Source organism: Tribolium madens, unplaced genomic scaffold, assembly GCF_015345945.1.
Source record: "Tribolium madens isolate multiple individuals breed KSU strain unplaced genomic scaffold, Tmad_KSU_1.1 Scaffold_20;HRSCAF=117;Tcas5.2_LG4, whole genome shotgun sequence".
Lineage (NCBI taxonomy): Eukaryota > Metazoa > Arthropoda > Insecta > Coleoptera > Tenebrionidae > Tribolium > Tribolium madens.
The window spans coordinates 6117074-6132735 of record NW_025400985.1 but is presented as its reverse complement, the minus strand read 5'-3'; the positions used below and the strand labels follow the sequence as shown (position 1 = coordinate 6132735).

The 15662-nt window shown below is 34.4% G+C and overlaps 4 protein-coding genes across 4 annotated transcripts; 3 read left to right on the top strand and 1 right to left on the bottom strand.

Moving 5' to 3' along the window:
* The first annotated feature begins 111 nt into the window (after positions 1-111).
* LOC123005043 lies at positions 112-1908 on the top strand. The gene is made up of 2 exons (XM_044398634.1): positions 112-172; positions 230-1908. Exons 1-2 carry the CDS (start codon positions 137-139, stop codon positions 1895-1897), a joined length of 1704 nt encoding a protein of 567 aa, XP_044254569.1. The 5' UTR covers positions 112-136; the 3' UTR covers positions 1898-1908.
* Positions 1909-5051: 3143 nt separating this feature from the next.
* Positions 5052-6202, top strand: LOC123005044. The gene is made up of 2 exons (XM_044398636.1): positions 5052-5155; positions 5209-6202. The coding sequence occupies exons 1-2, from the start codon at positions 5141-5143 to the stop codon at positions 5770-5772; spliced, it is 579 nt and encodes a 192-aa protein (XP_044254571.1). The 5' UTR covers positions 5052-5140; the 3' UTR covers positions 5773-6202.
* LOC123005045 lies at positions 5758-6507 on the bottom strand. The gene is made up of 2 exons (XM_044398637.1): positions 6135-6507; positions 5758-6088 (listed from the first exon to the last, which is right to left on the bottom strand). The coding sequence occupies exons 1-2, from the start codon at positions 6318-6320 to the stop codon at positions 5966-5968; spliced, it is 309 nt and encodes a 102-aa protein (XP_044254572.1). The 5' UTR covers positions 6321-6507; the 3' UTR covers positions 5758-5965.
* Positions 6508-8040: 1533 nt separating this feature from the next.
* LOC123005522 (arginine-glutamic acid dipeptide repeats protein-like) lies at positions 8041-15071 on the top strand. The gene is made up of 5 exons (XM_044399313.1): positions 8041-8222; positions 8303-8397; positions 11925-14355; positions 14465-14595; positions 14775-15071. Exons 2-5 carry the CDS (start codon positions 8383-8385, stop codon positions 14853-14855), a joined length of 2658 nt encoding a protein of 885 aa, XP_044255248.1. The 5' UTR covers positions 8041-8222; positions 8303-8382; the 3' UTR covers positions 14856-15071.
* The last annotated feature ends 591 nt before the right edge of the window (positions 15072-15662 follow it).

Sequence of the window (15662 nt, the reverse complement as noted above, 5' to 3'; positions counted from 1 at the left end):
AGTAAAATTATAGCACCACAAGCAATTATTGTTAATAACGATCATAAAATAACTTTTATATCATTATGCAAATAAGTTTACTTTGCAATAATTTGCTTTTGAGAATTTAGTTAGTAGTAACACCGACAGTGCCATAATGCTCATTGTAAAAAATCTAATTTGTTTCTACCTCGTAAGTAAAACATTAATCATTTATAAAGTTTTAAAGAAACTAACAAAAAACTTTTAGGTGTTAAATTTAACCAAAACATATGAGATCGGCAATTCTTCTTTGATCACTTTAAAACCTCCAGTCTCAGCAAAGAAACATTGTACAGAGGAAGGTCGTGTTGTCAACTCTGAAGACACAACGTGTTCCACATATTATTTCTGTTTACTTAAGAACAAATCATTTGTACAAAAAAAATTTTCGTGTTCTTTGGGAACACTATTTGATTCTAACTTACGCGTATGTAGTGCTTCTTATAAATGTTCTTCTACTGTCATGCCAACTACTTTAAATAACACGATATTATCAAATGTGTTAACAAATTCCACATTCTGCATTTCTGATAAAAATTACACTGAAAATTTTACATGTTTTCAAAAAGGCAGATTTGTAAATCCAAGAGACCCAACTTGCACAACTTATTTTCTTTGTTCCCTTCTTCGCAATGGTTCTTTTATTCAAACAAAATATTCTTGTCCAGTTGGATCACTTTTTGATCCGGAATTACAACTGTGTAGTTTATTATATCAATGTCCGTGTTTTACAACACTATCACCAACATTTTCTACAACCACAATTAAACTTCCAACAACTTCAACATCCACGATTTGCTTTGCTGATCAAAATATTACGGAAAATTTCACTTGCAATGAAAAAGGAAGGTTTTTTAATGTAAAAGACCTGAGTTGCACAACATATTTTTTATGTTCACTGCTGCGTAATGGTTCTTTTATCCAAACAAAATATTCTTGTCCAATTGGTTCATTTTTTGATCCAGAGCTACACTTATGTAGTGAGCTCTACAACTGTCCTTGTTCGACCACTAGTGAGTTAGTTACTTCTTCTACTACAACTACTGATTCAACAAAATATTCAAATTTCACAACAACATCTTCATCATCAGCTATTTGTCTAACTGGTATAAACAAGGAGGTAAATTTTACATGTTCTGAAAAAGGAAGATTTGTAAATCTAAAGGACCCGAGTTGCACAACATATTTTTTGTGCTCCTTGCTGCGCAATGGTTCTTTTATTCAAACAAAATATCCTTGTCCAAAAGGTTCGTTTTTTGACCCAGAACTACATTTATGTAGTGAACTCTACCATTGTCCTTGTTCAACCACGAGTGATTTGCATATTTCTTCTACTACGACAAAATCGACAACTTCATCGATAATCACTGATTCAACAAAATATTCAAATTCGACAACATCATCGGCAGTTTGTTTAGCTGACATATACAAGAAAGAAAATTTTACATGTTCCGAGAAAGGGAGATTTGCAAATCCAAAAGACCCGAGTTGCACAACATATTTTTTGTGTTCGTTGCTACGCAATGGTTCACTTATTCAAACGAAATATTCATGCCCGGATGGTGCATTTTTTGATCCAGAATTACATCTTTGCAATGTTCTTTATCAATGTCCTTGTTCAGAAACAACAACTGAAATGGCAAGTACAACACCTAGAATTGATCCTTGTATTCCACCTGAAACAACGGACTTTACTTGTAGCGCAAAAGGAAGGTTTCCAAATAAACTAGATATTTCATGTACTAGTTATTATCTGTGTAATTTATTAAGAAATGGAACTTTTGTGCAAACTAAATATTATTGTCCTAGTGGTTCTCATTTTGATCCTCATATTCATATTTGCAACACTGTATATAAATGTCCTTGTAACTTTTAATTAATAAATTATTTGCTGTCACTGTCAGTAATGTGTTATTTGATGGACATCATCGCTATATACAGGTGCGCCAAAACTCGCGCCCCAGAGAAAAATGTCAAATGCCGGCGGCAATAGGTCGCCAAGAAGTGCAGCTGAAGAAGTAACTTATGCTTGTATAAGAAAGTTGCGAGATTCTTAATTTCACCAATCCCAGAAGGCCAACTCAGGGTGTGATTGAAAAATTATATTCGTTGCTAGGTCATAAAAATAACACCAATTTGCCTAAAAGTTTGAAAAAATAGCTGCATTACTGTAATGTTGACATTTATTAATTTTCTGTCATGTTGTTGACATAACACACTATTTTCGAATATTTTTCTCGCTGAAGATGCTGTGTACAGTATAATGAAACGAAATCGTTGAAAATTTCTGAAAATTCGATTTCTATTCCGATGAACCAACAACTTCTCTAATACTTTTAGATGTTTTGTTCAGAAGCGTTGTTCTTACTTAACTTTTTCTTCGATATGACAGACAACAAGCCGAAAATTAATGCATTATCTCTATGAAATGAAGAAGGGAGTTAGGTTAACCAGAAAAACAAAAACGTACGTCAGTTTCTTTATTGCAAAACTAACAGAAAAATGTACTTTTTATAAGATTTTGTACTTAAACAAAACAGCTTAGGATTATTTTTAATATCAAAATTGTAAATTTACCAAGGTATTTTTATCCGGTAGTGTAATTGTAACCTAAAAACACACATTGCACTGTTATTTATGTTTTCTTACACCCACAAGAATTTACTAGGACCCCTTGCTTCCGTTTTCATTAAACAATCTACAAGAGTATTGCAATATTGATATTGAAATTAGTTGATATACCGCAACAGTCACAACTTTACTGAAAATCATTACTGAAATTCCCTCGGAAACAACGCATTTGGATTGTCCTCTACCCAAAAGTCGCAGTCAATTCATAGTGGCCATTTAATTTATTGCAATCCCTAGCCCCCCACGTCTTATGTGTGGGTTGTGTCAATGTTGTTGACAGCAGAAATAAATTAAATTGTATCAGCAATTGTGACAGGCGCAATAGATTTTATATGTGAAGTATTCCAACCCGATTTTTTCACAATTGTCATTTTTGATAGATATGTTCCTAAAAAACAATTGGATGTATAAAGTCGGATTTAAACGACTCAATTTTTACAAATTTACATAGGGAAGTGCAGTAAGTACACTATAATAATAATAATAATATCACTATGTAGATAAACTAACCAAATTTTATCTGACCAGATTTTCATATAAGTTTTCAATATCATGGTGGCAGATTGTCTTTGTTAGATTATTTTGCATTTCTTTATCATTTACAGGCAAAAAAATGGAGGAAAAACGGTTTGGGGTAAAAACTCTCCTGATTAACGAGTTAAGGCAATTGAAAACCAAACGAAAAATTATGCCTTTTCAAGAAAATGCTTTTGTTACTGTTAATAACGGCCGCCGTGTCGAAAAATTGGTTCAGGCAAATAACCATAATACCACAGATTAGCTGGTAGAACCAGTTAATCTGTGATAACACCACACACCACCTTTAAACCTGCATTAGACCTCTAAGACAAATTTTGGAGCACATAGATGCTCTAAGAATTCGAGTCATGATGGATGTTGGATGTTTTATTTCAATTGAGTTCAACTGTGAAGAACATCAACTTTTATTTGTCACAAATCTAGGAGATTTGAATATGTAAGAAAAACTAAACTGTAGTTTTAATTAAGACATAATTTTAATTTTAGGTCTTCAGAAGAAGAGGAAAGTCCGCCACGAAAAACCTACACTTTATTGCAAAAAATCGCTAATTGATTTTTTTATAATGTAATTTGGTCTGTTAATAAAATGAATTAAAATGTTTATAGAGTTTCATTTATGAGGGGACAGGAGTACAAATCCTTTTATCCGATTATCGTATCGTATCGTAAAAAGAGCTTTTTTTTAACTTACCCATCAACATGATAAAATGGTAAATAAAGTCGCGGTCAATTCACAGTGGCCACTTTCCTTTGTAAATTTGTAAAAATGGAGTTGTGTATGAAATCCAACTTTAAACATCCAATTGTTTTTTAGGGACATATCTATCAAAAATGACAATTGTGAAAAGGTCGGGTTAAGTATTTCACATAAAATAAAATCTACTGCGCCTGTCACAATTATTGTTGACAAAATTTAGATACTTCTGCTTCATAATTATACGGTTGAAGATACAATAAATTCATGGGGATAAAAATTATTTAGAATCATGAAATATACCTTACTAAACAGTAATATGTGATAAAACAATAATAATAATGGAACTGAACTAAAAAAAAAACTACACCCCAGACTACTAGTACAGATCTACTTCGGCGCTACTTTGCCTTACCTCCTCGCTGGTTATAACTTATAACGAACTTCTATGTGGATAAATTGCATCGAAGTAGTGGTAACATAAATTTATGGCATTATTTTAGCTTGGTTAAAAAAGTGAGGACAGGTGCAATATGAATTTGTCGTGGCCCAACAAAAAAGCGAATTTTAAGTATTTTCAAAGGTGAACTTGCTTTGCTCATAAGGACCTTGTCCGAATTTGTTTGTCCGAAATCGCGAAATCGTATTCACATGTGTGCTGAAGTGGCCTAAAAATAGGACAAGATCTTTAAAATTTAAGTGTTTTTAAAAGGTGAATTTTCTTCGCCGAAATCGTATTCACCTTTGAAAAAATAGGGTAGATTCAATAAAATTTGACTTTTTTTTTAAAGGCTAGCTTTGGAGAAACAGGGTAGATTCAATAAAATTTGACTTTTATGAAAGGGTACCTTTAAAAACAGGGTAAAAATTCTTAAAAAATTATGTGGTCCTTACTAGTAGTCGTCTTTGCAATGTTTTTTATCAATGTCCTTGTTTAGAAACAACAACTGAAATAAATGGCAAGTACAACATCCAGAATTGATCCTTGTATTCCTGCTGAAACAACGGACTTTACTTGTCGCGCAAAAGGAAGGTTTTCAAATAAATTAGATGTTTCATGTACCCACTAGTAGTTATTAGTTGTGTAATTTATTAAGAAGTTACAGTTTTGTGCAAAGTAAATATTATTGTCCTAGTGGTTCTCATTTTGATCCTCATAGTCACATTTGCAACAGTGTTCTTGTAACTTTTAATTAATGAATTATTTGCTGTCACTGTCAATAATGTGTTATATTTGATAGTTATCATAATTATATGTCGTTATTTGAGGTGAGCAACTTAACAATTGTAAACGTGTATTTAAGTTTGTTTAATAATTCCAGACATTCCTAATCGGTAGTTTGTTTTTTTTAATTTTATCACCTGAAATGTCACATTTCCGAATTGTGGATTTTAGCTCAGACAACTCTTTATTTCATCCCTTTGTTCAGAAAATGAGAAACTACCGAAGTAAAGACTATTTAATTAAATTGCTGAAAAGAAACCTAGAACAGAAACTTCGAAAAATCCGCAAGTTGAATGAAGAAAAAATGGAAGGCCAATTTCGCGAGAATGCAAAAGTGGACAAACCGAAATGCAACTGCAATTGCAAATGTAATGAGAGGAATTTCCGAAAGCGATGCGAACATTGCGAACATTGTTCCGCAGGAGGCGGAATAGAAACCACTACCGAATCCGAACATTTTAAAAACTTCGTTTGCCAACAAGAAGGCAGTTTCGCAAATCCAGACAGTTGTCGCCAGTTTTACATTTGTTTCCACAACGAGCCGGAACCAATAGGAGTGACATGTCCAAAAGGATTCGCTTTCGATTCGGCTGAAAGAAAATGTACGAGAAAAGCGGCTCGTCAATGCATCAGAAACCAGCTGTCGATTTATACCAACTAACCGTACAGATTTATTAGTTTAGAAAACGACTGCGCTTTTACATATTTATTTTGTATAAACTACGAATATGTGACTACAATTTCATGCGATGGAAATCGGGAACTGATGTCGTTTCTCTTTTATGTAAAGCAAATAACGTGAGCGTGATTACATTTCGCCACCAATGACAAGACTTTTCATTGTAACAGTAACATTATTTCGTCTTTAGTTGTCCTTCATCACTCTGTACGACTCCGAAGGGGATTCCACCTTGACTTCTTCTTCCATCCCGGGAATATCTGCCACGCTGGATTTGCGGGATTCGTTCGATCTCACCCTAAACCCAAACTCAATCAACAAATTGGGAAATTATTGACACTCACCCGTAGGAGGATTTTCCAGAGCAACGTCGCCATAGCCACTTGCACATGATGAATAAACGATATTTCTGTTGCCAGTGAATATTTGTTTGCTAATTTAGATAAGCGATTATTGCTCAAGAGTGACTCAATGCAGAAAACTCTTATTTTTAGAGCTGATCCAATTCCACCCCAAAGCAATTTATTCATCGTGCGTTCTTTCGAAAACCGTCTGCATAACAATTGACCCGAACGTAACACACCTTATTGGTATTTTCACTAGTTCACCCACTTTTTAATTGGCCAAATCTGTATTCAAAGCTCGCTTGACCATTCCACACAAACTCTTCCCGTCATTTACTTATTTGGACGAAATGTTTGGACGCTTGCTTCATTGACTTAAGTGAATAAAAGATGAGTATTTCAACCAAAAGCACTTTCTAATTGTGTTTTGGGTAATTTATTGGTTGTGCATATTGGGCAAGGACCAAGATGATTTGTTTTGCTGATCCAAGAGTCGTAATAACGCGTCAATGGACAAGTAACAGGTGTGAATCAGATTTATAAAGTATAAATAATAGTTTAGTAGAACCCTGACCTTGATCTCACCAAACACCTACAGATATCTATTGTTGGGCTAGTTCAATCCAATCAAACATTAATAAGGTTGTGCTTCGTTTATGAAGTAATCTTCAGAACGGCTGAAAATTGTTATTATTAGAATAACATTACGTTCATTGTTGCATCAACTGATTAAACTTAACGACTGGAATAAATTTTTATTGAGGCTAGTTTACTTCAAACAACAATAGCTACACAATTTTCGATTTCACTCAACAAGTGAACAAAACAATTTCGTAAAAAACAAATTTGTGACAAGGTTTACAAATTATCTTAAATTCCGAAACTTTAATCGATACAAAGCATGAAAAATCGGGATTGAATAATTTAGAAGACAGTTTACATCTTTCTCAAACTTCCCCTCGCAAGATAAGTAATAATTGATGACGTCACGTCACAACTCTTTATCATCTGTGACAGAATTGGGGAAAAGCAGAATAGGGTACGGCTTTGGATTTAGAAAGCATACTTTTCATTGATCAGATTATAATAATCCTCTTTCGAATCCCAATAAATGCTAATTTTCCAAATGTTTTGATTAGTCTCATGGGCGTCATGAGGAATTCAGTCAGAGAAATGAGTGAATTTAAATCAGTCGGTTTGCTGTAACCCTTACATAAGTCTTTCGTATACAACGATAATTTATTTATTGTTCTTTTTTTCATTCAAATCTTTGAAATAAGTAAACAGTTCTACATATAAAATTGCGATTTTTTTAACTCTATTTTTGTTATAACTTCAAAAAACTCATGTAGAAATTGCTCAGTTTGTTATTTAATTTTGTGTTTAAAATTTGCTATATTGTTGAAATTTCTAAATAATAGAAAAAAATTAAAAAATGTTTCTATATTTGGGGTAGGGGGAGCTCTGATTGCTAAAGTTTATTCGATGTAGAAGTTTGTAAGCTATTTAAAAAATGCGTCGCTAATTGAATTTTCTTTAATTGGTCAGAGTTGAGAACAATGTTGAACTATTCGTCTGTAAGTTGTCGGCTGTAAAATTAGATTAACAAAATAAATCCTGGGCCCTATTCTCTGGTAAACATTCAGTAAATTGAACATGCCAGAACAATGCGTAACGTCCCAATCGAAGCTGTCGTTCCCAGAAGATAAATGTTGGAAACAATCTCGACATACCAGCCACGCAATAAAACACTTTTCCATGCATTCCTTCGCCCCAATGGTCAGTTTTCGAATAGGTAAAATACCAGTCGAGAGTGAATTTGGCCATCCCCTGTCGCGCCACCACCCAGGTAAGAGTGGGCTGATATGGGTCACTGGTATAAAATATCCTCGACCATCTTCATCATGGTTATTTGGCCGTTGAGAGAGCCGGTATAACACGGTCACCCAAACTCCCATTTCATTTGTTCTTCCGGCAATCATCCGCATGCTTTCTCCCATCGTCGGCGTGCTCGCTGAAGACTCGGTGTCTGATTAGTGTCTCTGTGTGATAGTGTTCTAATGTTTCCTCCGGATTATCGCAGCTGCGGTCAGTATTAATAAGCAATTTTCATGCTCTAGAAAAATTCCGGCGCTAATTGGTGGCTGCTTAATTGGTGATTTTTGCAGACCCACCGGAAGTCTTTGAGTAAAGAACCCTCATCGGGTCACCGGAACATGTGCCATACCCGGAATTGATCGATTTTAATATGGCTAGATACAAGGTGAGTGAATGAATTATTTTCAATTCTATGTCAGGTTGTGGTTAGGATCGTCTTCATATAGAGAATGAATATATTTTATTTTGTATTGTTTGTTTGAGTAAATTTTGAAACAATGGATGATCCACTTTTTTGTAGCACGTTTCACTGGGGTTCACACCCACTGTAAATGCATTTTTTCTATTGACACATGACAATTATCTCTTTCAAGGTAAATATCAACAACGTTCTGACGCGTTTTCATAATTCAATTTGTCGCTTGATTTATAGCATCAGAATCGAATAGCTGAAGATTAATGTCAAGTCCAAAACGGTAGTCGGTCAATGTTGCTTCGGTCACGAATGATTTGTTAAACAAACACAATTTTGACGCTGATTATTGAAAATTCTTAATTACTTTTTATTCTTCTTCATTAAAATCCGACTAACGAAAGGTTTTCTCCACTATATTCTTGTTTTTGTTTTCGTTAATTAATTAGCTAATTTCTATTTCATCCTCTTTTCAGACTGATTTTTTTGTCTTCACAGCGGTTTATTTTTAGTACTTTCTCCGTCGGTTATTTTCTTTTTGTGTTCTATTCTAGTTCAAGCATATGCAGGTTAACTTTAAGAAAATATTATGATAAACACAGTTTAACTATCACTAGTTTGAGGAAATTTTGCGGTTGCCAAGATATATAAAAAGTATATCTAATAACAGTGTGGTTAAACTAATTATCACCAGAGAATATTAATTCACCAAATTTACATCCCAAACGCAGTCTAATCTATTAAAGACAGATATGTGGAAGCTAGATAAATTACAATTAAAATTTATCAGCTAATCGTTCTAATCACTTAAACTCCATTTCATCCTCACATTATGTTATGTATGATAATTTTCTTATGAGTTCATTTTGATAATAGAAATTGTTACTATCTTGTCGCTTTTTAATACATTTGTCTGTTTGTGGCTTTCAAGTATTGTATTTTTCGTCATATCAGATATTGCTACAGCGAATAATAAAATGGGAAAATATTTACACAAAATAAAATGGAAAATTGATGTCACTGTCGAAATAAAACCGCAGTGAATTTATCATTGTTTTTAAATCAAACGAAAGTGTTTCATGTTGTGTGTCAAAAATATCGATAAATCAAGGCCGACATCTGACAGGTATGTTCTATCTGTGACGTTGACAAGGGTTTGCAATAAGTAGATTACATTGAACATGAAGCTTCCTATGTATGTAATTGCAACCAATCAAGCTGAGTTGACGTTTCGTGGATTTGCTACTGTTTGCAAAGAGTTTATTTGTGAAGTTTGTGTAACACTTTTACTGAAGTGGCTCACGTGTTTATTTAAAAAATGTTAAAGTCCTTTGTAAACTTTGAGCAAAGTGTAATAACACTGCAAAGTAACGAGTCCTGTTTTACAAATAACAGAATTTTCTCTCATTTATTTATGTAAATAAGCGAAATATTTGCAAATTTATACACAATTCGTGATCGTCTTTAGTCAAGTTTGAATTGTTCGGATTCTAGAACAAACATAAAAGTGACGCTTTATGAAAATATTTTTAGAGTTATGGCCATAACTTTTATGAAATAGATCAGTGGAACTCTAATAACAAAGCAGTGTAAAAGTTTATGTCTTTGTGCCATGCATGAGCTTTCATATTTAAAACGTTTATGTAAAAATTAATAACGACATAATTTTGAAGATTATCGTAGATAAAAATCCAAAAAGTCTCCTCTTAACCGACTTTCTATTTCTTTAACTGCTTGTCGATAAGATCCAATCGAGGTTATAAATACAAGTAATAAAACTTTATGCGAAAAACATTTTGTTGTTTTGGAATAAAAGTATGAATAAAAGTCATAGTTTTATTATCGAAATAAATGCGAGATTCTTCTTTCAAAACAAGTTCGATGTTTCTACTCGAGTCAAAAATTTAAATTGCATTTTTCATTTGGCTATAAATAATGCGATAGGCACGCTTCACAAATAAGGTCAGAGAAATCTGAATATTGCGAGTAAATAAAAAATTGCGGTTCATTTGCTAAACCGAATTTACATATAAAAGTGTCGCCAAATTCGCAGGAAGTCGTTTATCGTTTTCACTTGATTGTCAAGGAAAATAGTAAATATGTCCTTAATAGGTCAAACCAGTTCGATAAAGAGTGAAAACTCGTTTTTATAGATTTTCCGCATTCCAGCTAGTGTTGTAGATTTTCATAAAAGTTATACCGTGTCGAATTTTATTAGGAGCAATTTTTCAGTGAGTGCTCATGGTAATTGTGCGGCGGACCGCGAAGGTAACAACTAATTACCTATCAGCGAATTTGTAATTTACTGGTATTTCGGATAAATTGGGGTAATCGATGAGGGACCTTTGCTGAAGATTCCCAGTTATGTAAAGTGAAAGTCACGTTTTTTTCATAAAACACATTACTTGAAAATTGGCTAGAAATGCGAACACGCGATTTCAGAAAATGATGCGATTTAAACGCATCGAAATGTAATTAATTTACATTTAGGAAGTAAAAGGAGCGTCGTAATGGAGAACGTCTTGTGACTTACGATCCTCTAGTAGTGGTAAATACATGTGGGAACGTTCTCGCTTTTTATTTTACCGGCGAATGCACACTAATTAACATAAAGGATGTGACTTTGCATTAATTGACAAGAGACTGTTCTCAAAAATGTGGTTTCGAACAAATTGCTCGTTAATTGTCACCAATCAGCTAATTTTGCCTTCCTCCTCTTACACTTGTAAATATTACACTTAAACGACATAATAAATTACGGCATAACAGATGGTGGCGTTAATAAGTTGACCCACTTGCATGTGCGAAGTAGTTCTTCATTGTGTGGTTCAGGGTTATCCTCACAGCCAACCGAAGAAAGTTTTTAACTGAGAAGCTCTTGAATGAGAAAGGAAATCGCATCATAACTGTGTTATGTGTATGCTAAAATACGTGTCCCATCCGACTATTCGCTTTTTTTGGTTCGTGCACACAGAAAGTTTACGTGGGAATTCTCCAGCTAACCGAATAAAGTCACGCAAATTGTTCTATCGGTTGTGCTCTTGAAAGTGAAACTGTTAAAAGGCCTTTAACATCGAATCCTAGAATTAGTTTTCCGTGTTACTATAATAGAAATGACATGAGGATGACTTGGCTTATAAAAAAATAACAACTGCCATTAGACTTAATTCGATTAAGAGACTTTTCACTTCCACTGAGTAACGAATAACGATGAGAACTTTTTTGTTTTGAAAACAAATAAGCCGTCGATAAACTATTGATGGTTATATTCGTAACAATGGCATTAATTTTGAAGTACCAATAACCCTACGAACTGTAACTCATTGTGACATCATTGTGTACAATTATATGATAAAAGTTAACGTCAACCTCGATTCTTTACTTGGGCTTTCACCATTAAAATAGCCTACACGAGTTATTACACTTCAACACTTCTATTTTTTTCTTAATTAAATCTTAATTAATTTTCAATCAACACCTGTATTGTTATTTTTTTCCAGATAATTTATTTGCTACTCCTCACATACAACGTTTGTGTGTCAGCCGAAGAAGCTGAGGATCGAACAATTTCTCTCAAACCTCCCGACAAGCTTCTACTCCAAAAATCCTCTCCTTACAAAAAAGAAGAACCTTCCTTTTTTTCGAAATTAAGCAATTGGTTCTTCCCTTCAAAAGATTCAGTACCTGCAGAAGGCCATCACAGTGGTCCTCAATACTTACCTCCCCAGCCATACCAAAGCCAAACTGGTTGCAACCCCTGTAACAAAGCCCCCTGGATCCCAATTGCGTCCAGTGTAGGGCACAACACTTTAATTAATTTTGTACCGCCTTCTAGTCATCTGGAAGATTTAAGGCCGCCACCGACCCACTATGGACCCCCTTCCCCCCAATATGGCCCTCCTCCTTCTGCCCAATATGGACCTCCCTTATCACAGTACGGCCCTCCTCCTTTCTCTCAATCACATGGACCTCCTCCTTCTCCACAATATGGACCTCCAATTAAATTACAGTCGCAATACGGACCTCCACCTCCACCCCAATATGGGCCACCTTCCCCCATTAAATTAACCCAAATTTCACCTCCTTCATCTCAGTATGGTCCTCCCCCTTCGTCGCATGTCAAACCTTTACCATCCCAATATGGAGCCCCAATTTTCAGACCTAAACCTAGTACTGACAATTTTGGACTTTCCATGCAGCATTTGAGACCGCCTCCAATCACTCATTTGAAACCTGTTTTCAACAATTACGCTCCAATAGGAATGCTACCACCTCCCTTGAGGGGAAGTTACCATTCGTTACCAACAGTATCAAGTCAAGGTTATGACTTGCCACCCCCACCACCTCCACCTTCTGATAGTTACGGAGCTCCTGTATCAGGACCCAACGCTGATTACCCCATCAGAGAAGAATATTTACCCCCAGTTGAACAGTTGCCATTGTCTTCGAACGTTCCTTTGCCTTTACCTAATTTAAGTCCTGGACCTGTTTTACCCATCCATAATGCTCAAAATTTCCACGATAGTATTCCCCAACAAGGAGAAAATTATGAAGTGAAAGCACATGACAATGTTCAAGTGTTACCAAGTGTTAAAGTTGCGGACTTTTTAGCATCAATTGAACATCCAATTAATGTTGTTCAGTCACCTTTGGTTGAAGTTTCAGTGAAAAATACTGAAGATTTTGTTGAAGAAAATCATGAAAATTTAGCGAAAAATGTAGCTCCTAAAGAAAATAGTGATGTTCGACCTGGAGGATTTTATAGTGACAATTCGGGGAAATTAAGTGAAAATCCCATTGTAGTAGAAGACACGCATACTGCTGCAAGTGCTGTCAATGTGACGTTCCAAACAAATCATCTTCCGGACGAAAATAGACAATCACAGTTTAGGTCTGAAAGCCAAACTATTCTAAATGCTGATATTATTAAACAACTCTTGTTCACTCAAGAGGCTACAAGTTCTAATAATACTTTTACACCTCCTCCAACCATGGATTATAGTAACTGGCAACCAAGATGGCCTAATTCAATGGTACCCCCTGCAATAGGACCTACGACATGGCTACAACCCGTATCTTCAACAACGAAAAGGCCGAAGCAAATACAGATTATTGTTCCTTATGTTAGTCAAAAAAAACCGGTTCCGTTTGATAAGAATGTGGGAAGAATGGTACCATCGAGACCTTATACTACCCTTCTCCCGGTTTATTCACCACCTTCAACAACTGAAGAAGTTTGGTCAAAATTCATTGGAGATTTCAACCTAGCGGAGTCAAAAAAAGTGACTGCTACGGCTTTCACCCCCCCGACTACTCAAGTTTACAATATTAGGGATTTACTAAGAGATACAAAACAGTTCTACCCTTCCGAAAATCTACCATTTGATGTGATTTCGCTGCAAAATAATATCGACGACTGGACTCAACAAGCCTACTCAAAGACGATTCAACAAGACCAGAAAAGTAGTACAAGTGCAAAATTTGTGCCGTCGAAAAAAATTCCAGATGAGTATTTCACAACTCAAGCTTATAGTGAAACTACTACCATTGCTTTTGATCACGAACAAGCCGGTTCAAATAAAAAAGAGACTAAATTAGAAGATGATATTGAAACCAATTTGATTTACAAAGAAACAACAACTGAAACTCCTACGACGACCCAAAAACCGTCTTGGGATACTGTAAGTGTTACAGTATCACCCATTACGAAAGAAAAAGTTTACATAGTGACACCCCAACCTTACGATTCTCGCGCTACGACCCCCATTACAGCATGGAGTCACCCCCCGAGAGTACAAAATTTGAACAAAACAGTTGTTCCAACCCCAAAATTCATGGTTCGAGTTGATCCAGAAGATAAGAAAAGTAGAGAAAGACTGAACCAAAATACCGGCCCTTTGACTGTTGTTTTCAGCGAATGGCCGCATTTGAGTGAGTATAGTTACATAACTTTTCTCAAATTTTCACTTTTGACAAAACTTTCTTCACTATCCTTGCTAGTTTCTAATACGATTTTAAGTACCTTGAATTTTGTTTGCAGTTAATAATTTGCAAACGACTACAACGCTCAAGCCGCCAACATCTAAACATCCATTGCTTGGTTTGATGGATCTTTCTGCATACACGCCGCCTCCCAATTCAACAGTACAGACAATTTCAGGACATTCGAGAGTACGTTATTGTGACATATCATTTTCATAAATGCGATTTTGTGAGATTAGTTACGTTAATTGTTTTCTCTTGAAATTAAAATTTTCTCACGTAGATTTTGTAAAGTTGCAATTAAGATATCATGACCTATTTTTGTGTAATTATCAAGATTTGTTGCTCTAATTGTGACCTTTTTATAGGTGGTAACTGTCGTGAATGTTGTGACACAAGCTACAGTCGCTGAAAAGGACAGAGTGGAAGTGAAGAAGAAACTGTCGTGAAAGTTGGAATATAAACTACATGACCACAAAAACAGTGCAATAAACCGTAATTTAAGTGCAAGTTAAATGTAAGTAAAAGTGCAGGACTTCCAACGTTTGTATGAGTACAATTATAATAGCCTTGAGTATTTTTACGTTTTTGTAAGAGGTTTTAATTTATAATAATGTATTATATTTTTATTTATATTTTTGAATAAAGTATAAGATATTGAAAAACAATTTTTATTCTCCTGCAAGTTGGTGGTTCCAAAATTTAAATTGTTAAATAAATACACAAAAGTAATAAAATGTTAGTACTTTTAGCATGCCAGAGGAAAATTTAGCGCTTTCAAACGCTGTTTTACTTTCTAAAAAAAAATTAAATGATACTTACTAAAGGATTATAGACAAACGTTTCCTAAAGGCCAAAAAGAATAAAACCACATTTGAAACATTTTTTAATAATATTATGAAATTATGATTTATTTTGAGATACTTTCCAACTATATCGTTTTCGGCTAGAAGACCTTTCAATGAAAATAATAATTTTACAAAAACTTGCATTTAATTATTGAATATACTACTCCCATATTATTAAAACATTGAAAAAAAACGTGTCTATTTATAAACGTAGAAATAATTAGAACCATCAAAACAAAATTTAACCAGAGTACCTAAATTGTTTTTTTAACAATTTTTATTCTTAATAAAACACTTAAATCCAGTTAATTGTATGTTATTATGTGAGCAAAAAATAGTATATTACGTTATTATGTGTAAAAGTGATTGTTTATGTGGCAAAGCTGAACGTTTATTTTGCTGAACGTA